Source organism: Antennarius striatus, chromosome 13 (genome assembly GCF_040054535.1).
Source record: "Antennarius striatus isolate MH-2024 chromosome 13, ASM4005453v1, whole genome shotgun sequence".
NCBI classification, from domain to species: Eukaryota; Metazoa; Chordata; class Actinopteri; order Lophiiformes; family Antennariidae; genus Antennarius; species Antennarius striatus.
Window position 1 is genome coordinate 3610239 of NC_090788.1, and position 15401 is coordinate 3625639.

The following is a 15401-nucleotide window of genomic DNA, read 5'->3' on the forward strand; positions in this document are numbered from 1 at the left end:
CTCCACTTCATTTGAGTGAACAGTTGCCCCACCACTGAGGTGTGAACCTTCATTAAACGTCTCTTGACGTGTCACGCTGACGCCCCATCATGGAACAAAAAGGATGACTGCGTTTAAAAGACTGAACCGGTGAGTGATGCAAGCGCCTGACACACACATCACGCCATCGCATCCATAAGACCCGGGTTTGTTGTGTTAATGTTTATCCATCTACAGACACATTTATTATCCAAATCCAATCGGCATAATTTTATTTCTTTTAGATTTGGCATGTTTGATCCATTCGACAACAAAGTGTCCACTTCAACTCAAACAAGTACCCCATACTCCTTTTTTTTTAATCATCATCGTTGGTGGACGTTCTCTTCATCATTCCAGTCCCAGAAGCTTTTTCAGCAGATCTGAGACACAACTTCCTACATTTCTGTCTAATTTGCACTGAAATGATTCTTTATTCCAGGGGAGTGCAGGGAAACACAAATATTTTGTGCAATCCGTTGCTGCCTGGAGGCTCTTTCCATTTGTTGTACATATTCCTTCAATGATAGACGAGTCAATTCCTGGGAAATGTCACAGGTATCACTGGCGCCTATTGCCCCCCTGTGCTTTGCATTGCTTCTCAGTGGAATGTAACCAAAACAAGAAAAATGTCAGGCCGGTGTTTCCAGCAGTGAAAAGAAACGGCTTACAGAATCTTGATGTAGTTTCAGCCCAGGAGGAGGGATGATGCTTAAAGGAGCTGGAGGTCCGGCTGGAGGACCTCCAGCACCCTGGACAGCTCCTCCATGGAGGGTCCGTTGAGTCCGGGCGCAGGGGAGCTCCGAGGTTTTGCTGCGTAAAAAAACATTTTTCTGTTATATCTAGTAGATTACAAATAATCTCCACGTGCGATTGTGGGAATTTATGAGCAGAAACTGTGGTTCCATTTATCCGTTCATGCATTTATTGGTATTTCTCTGCACATACTCTGAAGCCTATAATCAAAGGCGACCCGCTGCTGCAGTGAGAAATGAGACTAAATAACTCGGTGTGAAGCCGTTTTAATCCTGACACAGACAGGAAAGATATTCACAGTCAGCTGACGCACATTAGCGTTTGTTCTTTATAATCCCATTAATTTGGCCAATTAATGCATTTTAAAAAGGGGGGCTGCGCGCTGAATCACGGGAGCGTACAGACGCAGGGGCGACGGGGGGGTTGTGTCGGAGTTGAGAACAAGTTTCCTCTGATGCAGATGAAACAGAACCCCCCGTCAGTCATCAATCACCGGCTCTAGTTCCGCTCTGGAAGTTTTGGTGTTAAATAAACTGCGGTGGATTTTTTCCGATTTTTTTCTGCCGCCCCTCCTGCCCGGTCGAGTGGGGGTGGGGGGTGGGGGGGTGAAAAAGGCGCATGTTATTGGTGCGATGCGAGTTGAGCCGCATCCAAACGCACTGGCCGCCGCTGGCTGAACCCCCCCCCCCACACACACACACACACACACTCCACTCCACCCATCCATCCTCCCCTCCCCTCCTGCTCTCCCCCTCATCTTGGTGGTGTTGTGCGCAAAATCTCCAGCGCTGGACGGACGGACGCAGTTTGACGGTACGAACGAGCGGCTCCGCGGGAGGATATCCGAGAAGAAGAAGAAAAAAAAAAGCGCCATCCAAACAAAAACATGGATATTTAAGAAGAATTTGATCATTTTTTTGTCTTTGGTTTTTTTTTTGTTTTTTGTTTTTTTTTTTTGCTCTGTGATGTTGCTTTTGCCCCGGGGGTGTTAATTAAAACCTGCTCGATGTCTCGCATCAGTTTGTAACCGTAACAAAATGAGGATTTCTTCTGGAGACTGGTTTATGTTGATGCTCTCTGGGTTTTGGGGACTGGCAATGGGAGCTTTCCCGAGCAGCGTTCAGATCGGTGAGTATAAGAAGCCCTGATGTTAATTCTAACCACAGGATAAATCATGTGAATGAATCTGTGGACGTCCTGGCTGCTGACTCTGCCCCGCCATTTAACACCTCAGCACTACTTAAAGTGGAAATTGTTAATTCCTCTGGAGTCTTTTATTTCTTCTCCACGCGTCACGGGGCTCTTCTTCCCTTCATGCCGCGCATGTTGAACACATAATACGCTTTGTGTCTTCAAGCCAGAGTGTGTATCCGCGTGCACTTCACCACTGCAGCAGATCAGAGCGGCAAAGTGTGTGTGTGTGTGTGTGTGTGTGTGTGTGTGTGTGTGTGTGTGTGTGTGTGTGTGTGTGTGTGTGTGTGTGTGTGTGTGTGTGTGTGTGTGTGTGTGTGTGTGTGTGTGCAGTCCCTATGCAGCCTGCCTGTGCATTGACTGCTGTTAACACTCTGGCAAACCCCGGTCCTGGAGCTGTAATAAAGCTTCACCCAGGTCCCAAAGGCCTCCACCTCTTTCCTCTTTTCACATTCACATTTATTTTTTTTTTGCACATTTTGCTGTTTGTATGCAAAAACTCTCAGTTTTCCATCACGGGAGGAAATGAAGATGACAGATTCATGGGTTTCCATTTACGGGACGGATTGACTCGGTTGATTAAAAAGCAGGGGATGAAAAGAAGGGCAAACTATGACCTCCAGTCTGTGACCAAACACCCTCCCTAAAATCAATCAGAAAAGCAGTCACTGGTGCTTTTTTTTTTTCCCCGGGTGAAAATCCTGCACATCTCAAACGAGAGGTTAAAATCTTCTGTCTGCGTTTGCTCTGCTGGACCTTTTGGGTGTTTTTGATGGTCCACCATTCTCCTGCTTGTGGAGGAGTCCAGGCACATCAGATCCAGTCAGACTGATGAAAAATGACACGCTGTGCAAATGATTCTCCTTGTCCTTTTATATCAACATGATAGTGACCCCCCCACCCCCCTCCAGGGATGTCAGAGGTCAGGGTCTGTTACGGAACAGTACTTCTAGAGCAGGGCGGGTGGTTTGGACCTGCATCTGAACTGTCATGCTAAAGAGAAAAATATAGCATTTGCAGCTAATTTAAGTGAAATCCTTGAACTCTACTTCCTGTTTCTGAGATTTCTCCTTTTTTTGCTTGCAGCGTTGTTCCTCATCCCAGAGTGTAAAAATCCACAATGCACCAGCGTGTCCCCACAGCTCAGACTTCATGTAACACTTCATGGTTTTCAGCAGCCACCACAAATCCCCATCAGTTTCCAGGGAAGGCAAACTTCCCTCCAATCAACACTCATCAGATTCAAATAGCTGCCACTGAAAAATCAACACTGATTAGCAGTGAGAAGTTGATGTGTACACACGCGTGCAACACGGAAACAAGTGTACAAATACAGTCATGGCGGGAAATGCTGCAGCAGACACATCCTGACGGGTGAGAAATAGAGACCCGACTTCCTCCACCGTCTACTCTGTTGTTGTTCTTTTATGTCACATCATCTGGAGGAGAAGAAACGTCCTTCAGCACAGGTCAATCCATCACATCCTTAAAAAAAAAAAAGAATCAGAAAAATGATCTCATTCATTACATTTCCACATCCTCTTTTTTTGTTCTTTACTAATTTTCCAAGCAGCGTTTTTGCTTTTAGAGTTCTGGACCGATTTACAGTTTCTCCTCTGAGGTTCCTGAGGTCATCACTGGAGAAGGTCCTCACATCATCTGTGTGGACGGATGAGAAACTGCTGTAGGTGTTAATCCTGGGATGTCATTGCACTTTCATTGGCACCAGTTACATCGGGGAAACCTGGAATTAATCTGAAGAGGAACTTAGCAGAGAAAGTTGATGAGATCTGAACTGATTTCAGTTTGAGTTGAAGCAAACATTTAAAACCTTGACTTGAATGATTAAGCTGAGGCTCCATGGAGGTGGGTCTTCGGTGTGGAATAGGTATGAATGTGAGCCTGTGATGGTTTGGATGCTCTACCTCTGGTCATGTGATCAACAGATTTTAAGAGCTACCTGCCTCCTGCAGACTATCAAAAGTCGAGGGACTAGAACCCCAATCGTAACAGCTGCAAATTCAAAAGCCTGCTAACCAGATGCTGCCATCCTGATAATGTATACTGGGGCGGAAATGGGGTCAGAACCAAACCCAGGGGCCACAGGAGTCTTGTTTTTGGCAAACCATATGGCATTTATGAAACTTCAAAGTATTCAGTGTGCACCGTCGTAGCGCCTCCGGTTTTGTGTAGCAACAAGCAGAAGGAGAAGCCGTCGCTGAATAAGTGGGTCAGCGCTTGATTTCTATCCTCTTTTTAATTAACAGTGAAGGTAAGTTTTCATATATGTAGCGTGTGATTGGAAAATCAGCCAAACAGTCACACTATAGAAATAAAAAAACCCGCTGCAGAGCTTGTTGTGATGATTACTATTCAAAGGGATGGATGGATTTACACGAGTGGGACTAAAATATTATGAATTTTATCTTTAAACAAGGTCAACACTGGCATTTTGCATCAAATGACATTTATAGCATTTAATCCTTAGAAATACAGCCTTAAGTCAGATTTAAAAGTGAAACAAACTGCTCCCAACCTAAAACACAGATGACATTTACACAAACGTAAACGGCGCAGTTTGGATCTTTGTATTCTGATTCTAGACATTAGCCAAATCACAGATGATTTTGCTCACATTAAAGTGAAACAGAGGTGTGTTAACGCTGATGGACTGACATTAACCTTTTTTTCTTCTATAACAGATGCTAAAAGACCTGGTTAATGTTATTAAAAGCTTTTAGCGCCCCATATTTGGTTGTACTCACAAGTTTAAACTCCTATATTAGCCAGCAGTTCTTATTTGTTCATGTCTCTTTAAATCACCATTTAACACAATGTATTCTCCTCATGACCTCCACACTCAGTCTGTTAGTGAGCGTCTGTCGCCCTAGTTTTTTGCGGCGTGTCCCACGTAGTTCGCGTCGGATGGCTCCTCAGAGATCAATCTATATGTTTCGCTAAAAGCAAATCAGTGAATGAGAAGGAACAACAGCTCATTTGCAAGGGGGTTCACAGAGAAAAACCACGAAGGCAACCTGTAAAACTAAAAGGAATAGTTCTGTCATGTCCTAAGAAGTGTTTGCGCATCTGCGGTCTGCTGCCACCTACTGGGACGGAGGGGTATTTCCTCATGTGAGCGTTAAGTGTATGCGCCGGCTAGCCGTAGCGTTCAAATGCAACTTTCTGAACGAGAATCAGTCTTCATCATCATAAGTTCTTTCTTTCTAAACTTCTGTGCGTTACCATGACCACAAGCTAATTCTTGGCTAATGCTAACAGCGGGGTTCAAGTAATATCTCGGGACATTCATGGTTCCCAGATTTCCAGTACTCTGATGTATCCTGTGATATTTCCTGAGCTCTAATCTGACATTTATCATATTCAGAGGATGAACTGATGAACTAGTTTCCCTTGACAGTTCCTGTAATGCATGTTGACTTGGATGAAAATGTCTCATCAGCAATTGGAGTGACTGCTTTGACATTTGGTGCTGATGTTGATGGTCCTCACAGGATGCATCTCCGTGGAGTGGGAGAGCTCCGGGCCACTCAGCTAACGCCATGAACCAGATTTGTTGCCCACGTCGCTCTTATTTTTGAGATTTGATTACACATCATGAGTTATAAAGTTTGATGAAAGTAGTGATATTTTACCCCTCGATTGTTAAAGTTAGATTACATTAAGCAACATGAGAGTTTAACCGCAGAAACAATACACAAATCGAAGCTGTATTTTGTTACTTGATGAATGAATCTATCAAAACGACAAACCTGTAACTCTGTTTCTGCTCCTCTGTTCTGTTCAGGCGGGCTGTTCATCAGAAACACTGATCAGGAGTACACCGCCTTTCGATTGGCCATCTTCTTGCACAACACCAGCCCCAACGCCTCGGAAGCACCGTTCAACCTGGTGCCTCACGTGGACAACATCGAGACGGCCAACAGCTTCGCCGTCACCAATGCCTGTAAGTCGACCGCGGCGCTTCCTGTTGGGTTTGTGCCCCTGGATGTTTTTAGGTAGTTTGAACAGCGCTATGTTTGCAGTTTCCTCCAGGTTGTGTGCAGAGCTACGGAGATATGAGTCCGATAACCAGGAAATACAAAATATATTTGTTACACACACACAGACACTTGATTAGTAGATCCATGATCAGTCTCCACTCCTGCTTCCTTACCGTCAGCATCACCGCTGAAGGAAAAGATGCTGCAAATGAGACGGATGTCACATATTTAGGTTTTGTGTTTCCTTCCTCCCACTGAAGCGGCTCAGTGTGTGTCTGTGTGTGTGATGACGTGGCTGTGCTAACGTGTCTGTGTGCGTTTGCTGGTTCACATCTGATCGGAGCAAAGCCGCACATGCTGAAGGGGACGGCACACACACAAACAGCAATCACACACTCCGCCACAGTTAGATCTCTAACAGTGGTTGGTGGTGATTTTTAAAAAAAAAACTTTTTTTTAAAGCAAGGATCCCAAGAGGAATGTCATATTTCTTTCCCTTTGTGTGTGTGTGTGTGTGTGTGTGTGTGTGTGTGTGTGTGTGTGTGTGTGTGTGTGTGTGTGTGTGTGTGTGTGTGTGTGTGTGTGTGTGATGACCAGAGACAGATTTCAGAGGTGTAGTACGTGATCAGACGAGTGTGAGTGATTTGAGTCAGCTGATAGGATAGGCTCCACCCCTTGTGATAGGCTCCACCCCCTCCAGACCCGACACAGGATGAACTATTCTCAGAAATGAGTGAATGAATCCATGAATCCAATGAATTCTCTCTGATTCCACTCTCAGGAAACCTTGACACCTTACTGACTTCAGCGTTCCGTTTGTCTTCATCATTAAAGCCACTGTGTCTGCAGGTTGATGATTTCTAAATAGGAATAACCAGGATAAGTCTGCATCCCTCTCTGAGAGGTGGACATAATGAAGCAGGGAAAAACAAAACGTCATGGGCATTGGAGCAGCCTGTAAGACGGACGTATTCTGTATAATGCTCAAAGGCATACGTCAGTATATGACTGGCAGGTGCTGCATGTTTTAAACAGCATAAATAATAATGTGGCCTTAGTTTAAAATACTACTATATAGAATACATTTTATTCCGCTATAAAAATGCATACATAATGAGCCACAAACGACCTTCCTAAGCTGCAGAATATTTCACTTTCTTTGCATTTTTTTGAAGCGACGTTATTCTCACAAACAGGCGTTTTGTGTTTCTGTCGGTCAATGCATACTCAGAATAAACGCAGCGAGACAGGAAGTGGCAGTTTGAGGAGCTCTCAGTGACAGATGCAGTAAGAGGAGAGCAGATGTCCTGCAGTGGAGGCATTACTGGGTGTAAACTGTGTATTTCCAGGAATAGATGATTTTTCACCACCAGTCTAATGGCTGTACAGTCACAGGAAGTGAGTCTGCAGTGCATTGATTGGCCGAGCCAAATCAGAGCAGAATTACATGAGCCAGTCAATGGCTCTGATAGTTCAGGGCCAGCGGGGAATCTGAGATCGAACCGCATTGCCTGTTTTCACCCCCCCCTGTTCTGCATTCTTTATCCCCATCTTTTTCCTCCTCGGCCGTCACTTCTCACCGTCGCCGAGCTCCCGTAGATAACGGTTATGAATAGGACGGCGTCGCCGTGTGATGTTTAAGGGCACTGCGTACATGTGGGAAAGGGGAGGTTGAGGGACGGAGCTAATTTGTGAAGAGAGATTAGTCCATTCAGCAGCGCGGCTTGCTGCTGTCAGGAAGGCTGATGGGGATAATTGGTGAGAGGACGGAGACCGATGTTGTTGTATGGCGCCATTGTCACTGATGATAATTCAGCGGATCCAGACGCTTGGATGAATTCTGCCTCATTTGTTTGATTCACTGAATTGTCTCCGTGTCGTTCACAGACGGATTCCAGGTATCATACTGGGGTTTTAACCAGTGGTGTGTCATGAAGACATGAGTAGAGTGAGTGGATGAGTGGCGTTAAACTTCTTTCCTTGCCTCCGCGACTACACCTGGATTCAAACCCATGAGATGACTCAAAATGTTTCATCCGAACACAGTCCCAAAGTTCTACCAGACTAGGAAGGCAAGTTTCCTATAAAGTACAGTTTGGTTTTTCATCTTCCGAGTAAACAGGAGCAAACAGACGTTCTGATCCACGAGATTAATAAACAAAGACCTTCATAACGCGAGACGAGGAAGATAAAACCTTCCTCTCAGGACTGATTGACATAGTTTCAGTTCAAGTCTTAATGAGGAATGAAGAGTAATCGCTCTCCCTCCGTCCATTCGATGATGCTTTATTGAATGGATTTTCCTGCACGGTGTTCCAGATGTTCATCATCAGCATGTCGGGTCAAAACGGTGACCTGGCTGCACAAAGCATCTCTTCTGTCACGTTCCAGTGTCCAAAGTCTCAAAGTCAAGATCAAGGCTTCCGTGCGTCTTAAATGTGCTGGTTTATTATGAAGCACTGAGTCAGCAGGATGAGCATTTCATGCTGTCAAGGTCCCATTGTGGAGGGGCGGGGGGGGTTAAGTTCGGGGTGACGGTGAGAAAGTCCTTGAGTTGCGTGTCCAACAATCCCAGTGAGAATTCTGTCGGAAAGTCATCCAGGGCAGAAGGACGTCTCCGAACGTCAGCACTAAAACGTTTTAAGATTGTTTTCATGGCCTCTAACCTGGGATGTGAGTGCGACCGCTGTTGTGTGTTTGTATTGCACCGCACACGTATGATCAGTGAATGCATCGTGGGCTTTAAAACGCTCATAAATAAAGGCCAAAAGAAAACAGAAGGTAGTTACATTATTGAGATATTTCAGTTTTTGCATTGAGGTGACTGTGGTTTTATTCTTGATGAGGCTCATTCATGGACGAAAGATGGACGGAACGTGGCTGTCATGACGCAGTGTGGGCGAAGGTGAGTTTAAGGCTGAGTCTAACAAACATTATGTAGAAAACAAAACAGAAGTCTAATCAATACCTGTATGAGTGGCGGCCTTTTCCTTCATCCATCCGGCTGATCCTCGTGATGCGTTTCGTGCTTCACCACGCCGCCACACAAAGGCCTTAAAAGACACGCAGGGGGCGGGAATGGGGTTGACTTGACCTCCTACATGCTTCCTCTGCCTCCGCTGTGGTTGAAACAGTGACATTTTAATCTGCATTGACTCATTTATATTCAGCACGGCGCTCTGACTCGCTCCAGATGCAGATAGCGATTGGGCTGAGCTCCTCCTGCGTGTGCACTCGTGCAGCGTGGGGACGTTTAGCAACGCCGCCACTCGCGCGCCTCAGTCGCCTGTCCTTGAGTTGAAAAGGCTTTGCCATTTGTGTTTTATGCACTCCTTTGTGTGTGTGTGTGTGTGTGTGTGTGTGTGTGTGTGTGTGTGTGTGTGCATGTGTGTGTGTGTGTGTGTGTGTGAGACTGCTGGCATGCACGCTAATAATCTGTCTTTGCAGCATGTTAGCTCTCTTTCAGTCTATTAACTCACAATCCACGGGCGCCGTACAGTGGGGCTCTTCTGCCCTTTAAGTGGCCGACCGCGGCCCCCGTCCCTTTCAGAATTCTTCTGAAGCCCCTGTGAAAACATAAAGGCCTTTTGGCAATCTGTGCTGATGTTAGGAGAGAGAAAAAAATGAGGAGGAAGAGGGGGAGGGGGCTTCTAATGAGAGATTAATGTGGCAAAGCAGGGAGGAAGATGGAGGATGGCAGGGCGAGGAGGAGGCGGAGGGGAGGTGATGGGAAAAAAGGATTTTTACAAGAAAGGATTCATTAGCCGAGTGAAAGGTAGAATGTAAGTATGATAATGTGAGTAACCCGGCTCATGTAGATCAGAGTCTGAGCTATTTTCACGTCTTTACAAAGTAAGAGATGAATTATCCTCATTGGGCTGCATTAGCATTTATCACCTGTCCCTGAAAAGTGGGAGTGTGCGACTTTCGTCATGCCTGGTAGGATTGAATCAGCACATTGTCGTCCCCCCCGCTTCATTGGACAAAATGTGAGGACGCACAGTTAAATAGTTAATTTCAGCTTTCAGAGAAATTGTCTGGCCCTAATCCGTTTGGATGGCAGGTTCCACCCCGCCAAAATAAAGTGATTTCAATCCATTATATATCATAAATGATATCAATAATTGTTTATTGTGGAAATTCAGATGCATAAATCACCATGGAGCAGTCGGCACCTATCGATCGATCGCCGATGAGAGCAGATTTTGTTTCCGGTGGCTCCTGGTTCCTGGAACGTGAGCCTATTTCCTGTGGTAGGCTGGGAAACATCCACAGGACATTCTATACGAATGCTTTAAAAAAAAAGTGAGGATTGCTTAAAAATAGCAGCAATTGACACGTCACGTCCTGCAGCAGTAGGTCACCACTGATCTGCTTAGCAATTGGATGAGTCCACCTGGAAGGTACTCGATATGTTCAGGAGATCTTTACGTCAGAATTGCGGATTCCCAGGAGTTACAGGAAACACAGGGTTGTGTTGTTTTATTTTTCGGCACATGTCCATGTGTAGCTTCAAGTCGAGATAAAAAACATTTATGCCAGCCTTTTCAGGGAGTCAGATTGGGATTAAAATGAGTTGGAATCAGAAACAGGAAGTACATTTAGTTTGTAGATCTCTGGAGAAGACACAAGGTTTTTTTATTAAAGCGCTGGTTTTACTTGAATCTGTGTTTCCTGTGTGAAACTCACTTTATCGTTGCTCCGAGTTGATCGGGTGACTTGTGTTCGGAAAACCCTCGAAACGAAAGAACCGTTTTCCATTTCAAACTTCAAACACCTCTCAGTTCCGACAACATTGTCCCTCTTTGATTTATCATGTCTACAGATGCGCTCCCATTGGTTAATGTCATGGAACACACTGTGGAATTTGTCAAACTTCGTAAGAGAAAGGAAAAAAGGCTTGTTTCTCTATCTGGACGTCGCTACGATGACAACCAAACGGGATAAAACACCACAGCTGACGTCCATATTTGTTCCAGCGTGTGGCGTCTGTCAGCTTGAGGTACGACTGGGTTGTATCTTAAAATTTTTTACAGCGCTCTGTGAAACCATTTTGGAGATTAAAGGTGTTTATGCAGTATTTGTTAACTTAATGGTTTTTCTGAACAGCCTCCCGGGAAGGCGGAGTGAAAAGCCACCCGTCATGGCGACAGGATGTGGTTTAAATATGAGGATTAGGATGCACATTTTTCAGCACATCTCCTGGAAGCCATTCATATAGTTTGACACGTATGGAGGCGTCCACGCTTGTTCTCTTGCTCTCGCTTCATTGATGCCCTTCTGTTATCGCTGCAGCGTTCAGCTCGTGCAGACCTGCTGTTGTGGAGGCGATTTCACTCAAAGAGGAAACGGAGCTTGGAGTGAAGATTCAGTTCTTGTCGCTGCACGGCTGGCTGATCGCTCAGGGAATGTTTGTCAGAAAGTGTGGAGAGTTTTCCAAAGCTACTCAACCAAGGACAAGCAGGGGGAAGTCATGAGGACTGGTGAGTGCGTAGGGAGGGTTGATGCTCTTGAGATACGCGCAATTACATTAATGCCAGCTGTGTTTTAGAGCACCTTTGTTCTTGTGGGTTTTGTCCTGATGTTCTATACGAATAGGGAGGTGATGATAATCACAGGTGTCTATCCTCTGGGGAAATAGATCTTTTTGATGAGAAAATAACACAATACAGTGTTACCTTGAGATACAAGTTTAATTTGCCCCATGACTGAGCTCGTAGATCGTAGAACAACTCGTAAGTCAAACAAACTTTCCCCATTTGAAATAAATCATTTTAATCCATTCCAGCCTTGTAAAAATAAGTCACAACCCCCTAAATTATCACAAAATCATATATTTTTATCAACTGACAGACAGACTCCACCTGTGTATAATTAATTATATTTATAAGTGACGTAAACAATGATAAAGTAAGGATTTTTGCTCGCATGTCCAACAAAAATATGGAGCGAGTGTCGACTCGTATCTCAAACAACTCGTATGTCGAGCAGCTTGTATCTCAAGGTACTACTATAAAAGATTAAATCTGTAAAGTGCTTGATTTACATCTGCCTGTAATAAGTTTGGATTTGAGGCTCCACGTGATGTTACACATGAGCATTTAAGTACGTGATTGGAAGTATTTCCTCAACACTCTCCTGAATTAACCTATAAACATTTCAAAGCCACATACGACACCCAAAACTTCACCCGGCTGCCGTCGACCTTCAACCATCCGCATCCGTCGGCTGCTAATATCAACATTGTTCATGCAACATTAACGCTAATCAAAGCCGAACGGATTGAAGCGAATTGCTTCGGCGAGACGGAGATGCTGGGAATATTTGAAGAGGCTGAGGGAGACGGAGTGGGGAGTGGGAGGGAAGTAGCAGCAGGTCTGCTCTCGGATCATAGTCATTGAGTCGTTGTGAATTCACAGATGGGTTTTAACAGGAACACACTCTGGCCAGGGGAGTTGTTCTCACACACACTGGAGGACGCTGCTACAGCTCACACACACACACACACACCAGTGGACGCATGAGTCACCCTAGCATTCTGGAAGCTAAAGGAGAGAAACGCGACGCCGCTGTCCCTCCGAGCTGCGAGAGATTCCTCAGCGCTTGGATCCGGTTTGAAGGACGTTTGGAAGAAGAATCATCTCGGTAAAAGGATTAGAAGGAGGGTGAAATCAAGACGAATACATGAATTCAAAGAGAGGGAAAGAAATGTATTCTTTCAATCTGAGAGGGATTTAGAAAGTCAGAAATAATATCTGGGCCCTGTAGTTTAACGTGATTTATTCTGACCCGAGACCAGTCTGCCCTGCAAGAAATCTGTCAACAAAAAAGGTCATCGCTAAGATAATACTGACCAGACTCTAAATTGACCGTATGTACCTGGTAAACAACTGTTGCCATAGCAACCAGTACTCCACAGTTCATCCACAGTTTAAAAACTGCTCAAAGGTTTCATTCGAGCAAAGAAAAAAGTGTAAAAATGCCTTCAAGTTGTTTTTTTTTTGTGACTCCACTGAATTCATCTAAACTCTAAAGAAAAAACATTTTCTTGCATTTTTCTCTGCATATATTTTTTTCACACCAGGAGTTCTGCTTGTCCCGTGTAGAACGCATCAGCAGCATCCGTACTGCGAGCGTCTTCACTCAGATGGAGGTGAAGACATCATTATTCTCCTTTTTTTCCGACATGAACTGTGTGCAGCGCTTCATTAAAGGAGATTTAATACGTTATGGAAATCTATAGTGAAATGATGACTCAGCGCAGTGCGACGCTAATGAGGTCATCCAGCACCACAAGCCCTAAATGACTTTTCTAACTTAAATTAAGATGTTCTGGTAGAGAAATGAACCAAACAGAGCCATGTAGATGGACCCCCCTCCCCTCCAGCTTCACCCCTGCCCCCCACACCCACACCCCCACCCTCTCAGGAATAGATGCTTCCTAATAATCAGCTGTTCTGGTTTGAAGCTCATTCTGGTGTGAATTCAGATGTTTGAGGCTCATCAGCCCCCGTCTTGATTATTCAGAGGTCAAACGGTCAAACTCCCAGAGAGGGGGCCTCAGGAGGAGGGACGAGATCCTGACCCAACCTTCCCTGACCTAGAGTTGTGACAACCTGCTGACCTTTGACCTCTTCTCCATGAAGGAAAACCAAAGGCTCCATTTCAATTCGACCTGTGTTATTATGGTTGTCCATGAACGCGATACAACACACGATCTTAGTGAACAACAGCACGCAAAACCCCGCCCACACCCTCCCCACCCACAAACGTGACGACCTTTCACCCCAGCACTCCATCTACTGATGAGCCTATTATTAGAACAATCATTAGCTATCAGCTATCTGCAAGCTGCCCGCCCTCCATGTGTGTGTCTATCCGTTTGTGTGTGTGTGTGTGTGTGTGTGTGTGTGTGTGCTGGACGGTGTTTTGGCTCCAGCCGGCCGCCGAAGAAGATTCCCTGATTGCGGCATGATTGGTGAATTATGGCACGTTAATCGCCACGGATACGCTCGCTGGTCGGTGGACAGAGGACGAATGGAAGGATTACTTTTGCCCTTGTGGAAGGTGGTTTAAAAACTTCATCGCTCAAATGAGCGCGTTGGCGACGGCGACCAACGATTGTCACAATAAAAAAACATTATTTTAGAGGAAATATTAAAATCTAACATGTCTTTTCTGACAGGGATAAAATAAAAATCTGGTTGTAACACAAAATGAAACGTCACTAAACTGATGTTCTAAAATCTAGAGGCCGGTGAGCTCGTCACTGTCTTTTCTCTTCCGCTCCTGCTAGCTGAAGCCTTAGCGCTCAGTCTATTCATGACTCGACCTTGTTCTGTCGAAAGCGCTGAACATAATTAACTTTACTCACTTAATTACTTCCATGTACCAACAGCTCTTTAGGAACAGATTTTTAAAGCCGACCGACGACACAGAAACGTCGCCGTCTGTGGATGGAGAGCGATCTTCCTCGCTGGTGACGATTATCCGACTCAGCAGTAAATCAAAGGACGCTAGTTCCTCATTTAAAGGCTGTTTACCGACTACTGAGATTTGTTTTGTTTGGGATAGGTTTGCGCTGGTTTAGACTCACAATAACACCACGTGAAAGGCGGCTTGTTTGCAGCGATTCCACTTTGTTAAAGGCTGGTTTTAACAGCCTTTTACTGTATTGCCGGTCTCGTTCCTTCCTGCCTCCACTCCGTTGACCTCACCTCCGTTTTAGGATGTCACACCTCCTGCACCTTTCCTCCAAATCAAACAGAAGAGGTGCAGAAACACCTTTTGGAGGAGACACGGTCTGTAACCGACGTGCACAATGATTTTTAGAAGCCGCCTGTCAGAAGAGGTCACATTACAGTTTCACTTTTTCCCACGATTGCTTATTATAAATAATTTCAGCACTTTTCACTCACAGTCCAGAGCATTTTTTCTCCTCATTCATCCTTTTTTTTAATCTCTTTTAAAAGGATAATTATCGTCTTCCTTCTGCTCCAAGGGTCAGAAGCTCCCACGTTTGTTCTGGAGACATGTGGGGTTAATTTTCTGTGTTGAATTAGCTGCTAACCACTCCTAGCCACCTTGAAAGCCTCCAGGATATCATGTCCTACTCCCGTCTCAGAGACAGACCAACATGTCACCTTTATAAAAAATGTATAATGAATTATCTGTGACCTCTGATGAGGGATCTCAAACCGCCTTCTTTCCTCTTTGAGTAAATCTGCTGACTCGCCCGATCCTGCGGGAACAGACTGCATGATGATGCACATTAATGGATCCGAGAGGGGAGGAAAAAAAAAAGTCCTTCCTCCCTCTCTGCTGTGTGACTGGGACCAATTATGTAGGAGAAACAAAGCCGGAGATGGAGGAGGAGAGGAGGGAGAGGGAAAAGCGAAAGTGTTTGACTTTGATTTCATTTTATCAGCGAAAAAA

General features: G+C 45.0%; 1 protein-coding gene across 2 annotated transcripts in view; it reads left to right on the top strand.

The window, feature by feature from the left end:
* Positions 1-1579: 1579 nt before the first annotated feature.
* Positions 1580-15401, top strand: part of gria4b (glutamate receptor, ionotropic, AMPA 4b) — a 72337-nt gene continuing 58515 nt past the window's right edge. For both annotated transcript variants that reach the window (XR_011037817.1, XM_068331009.1), the window contains exons 1-2: positions 1580-1902; positions 5771-5929. Coding sequence is in view for 1 of the 2 variants with exons in the window: in XM_068331009.1 (XP_068187110.1) it covers positions 1812-1902; positions 5771-5929 (250 nt within the window). In the remaining variant the exon portion in view is untranslated. The remainder of the gene's footprint in view (positions 1903-5770; positions 5930-15401) is intronic.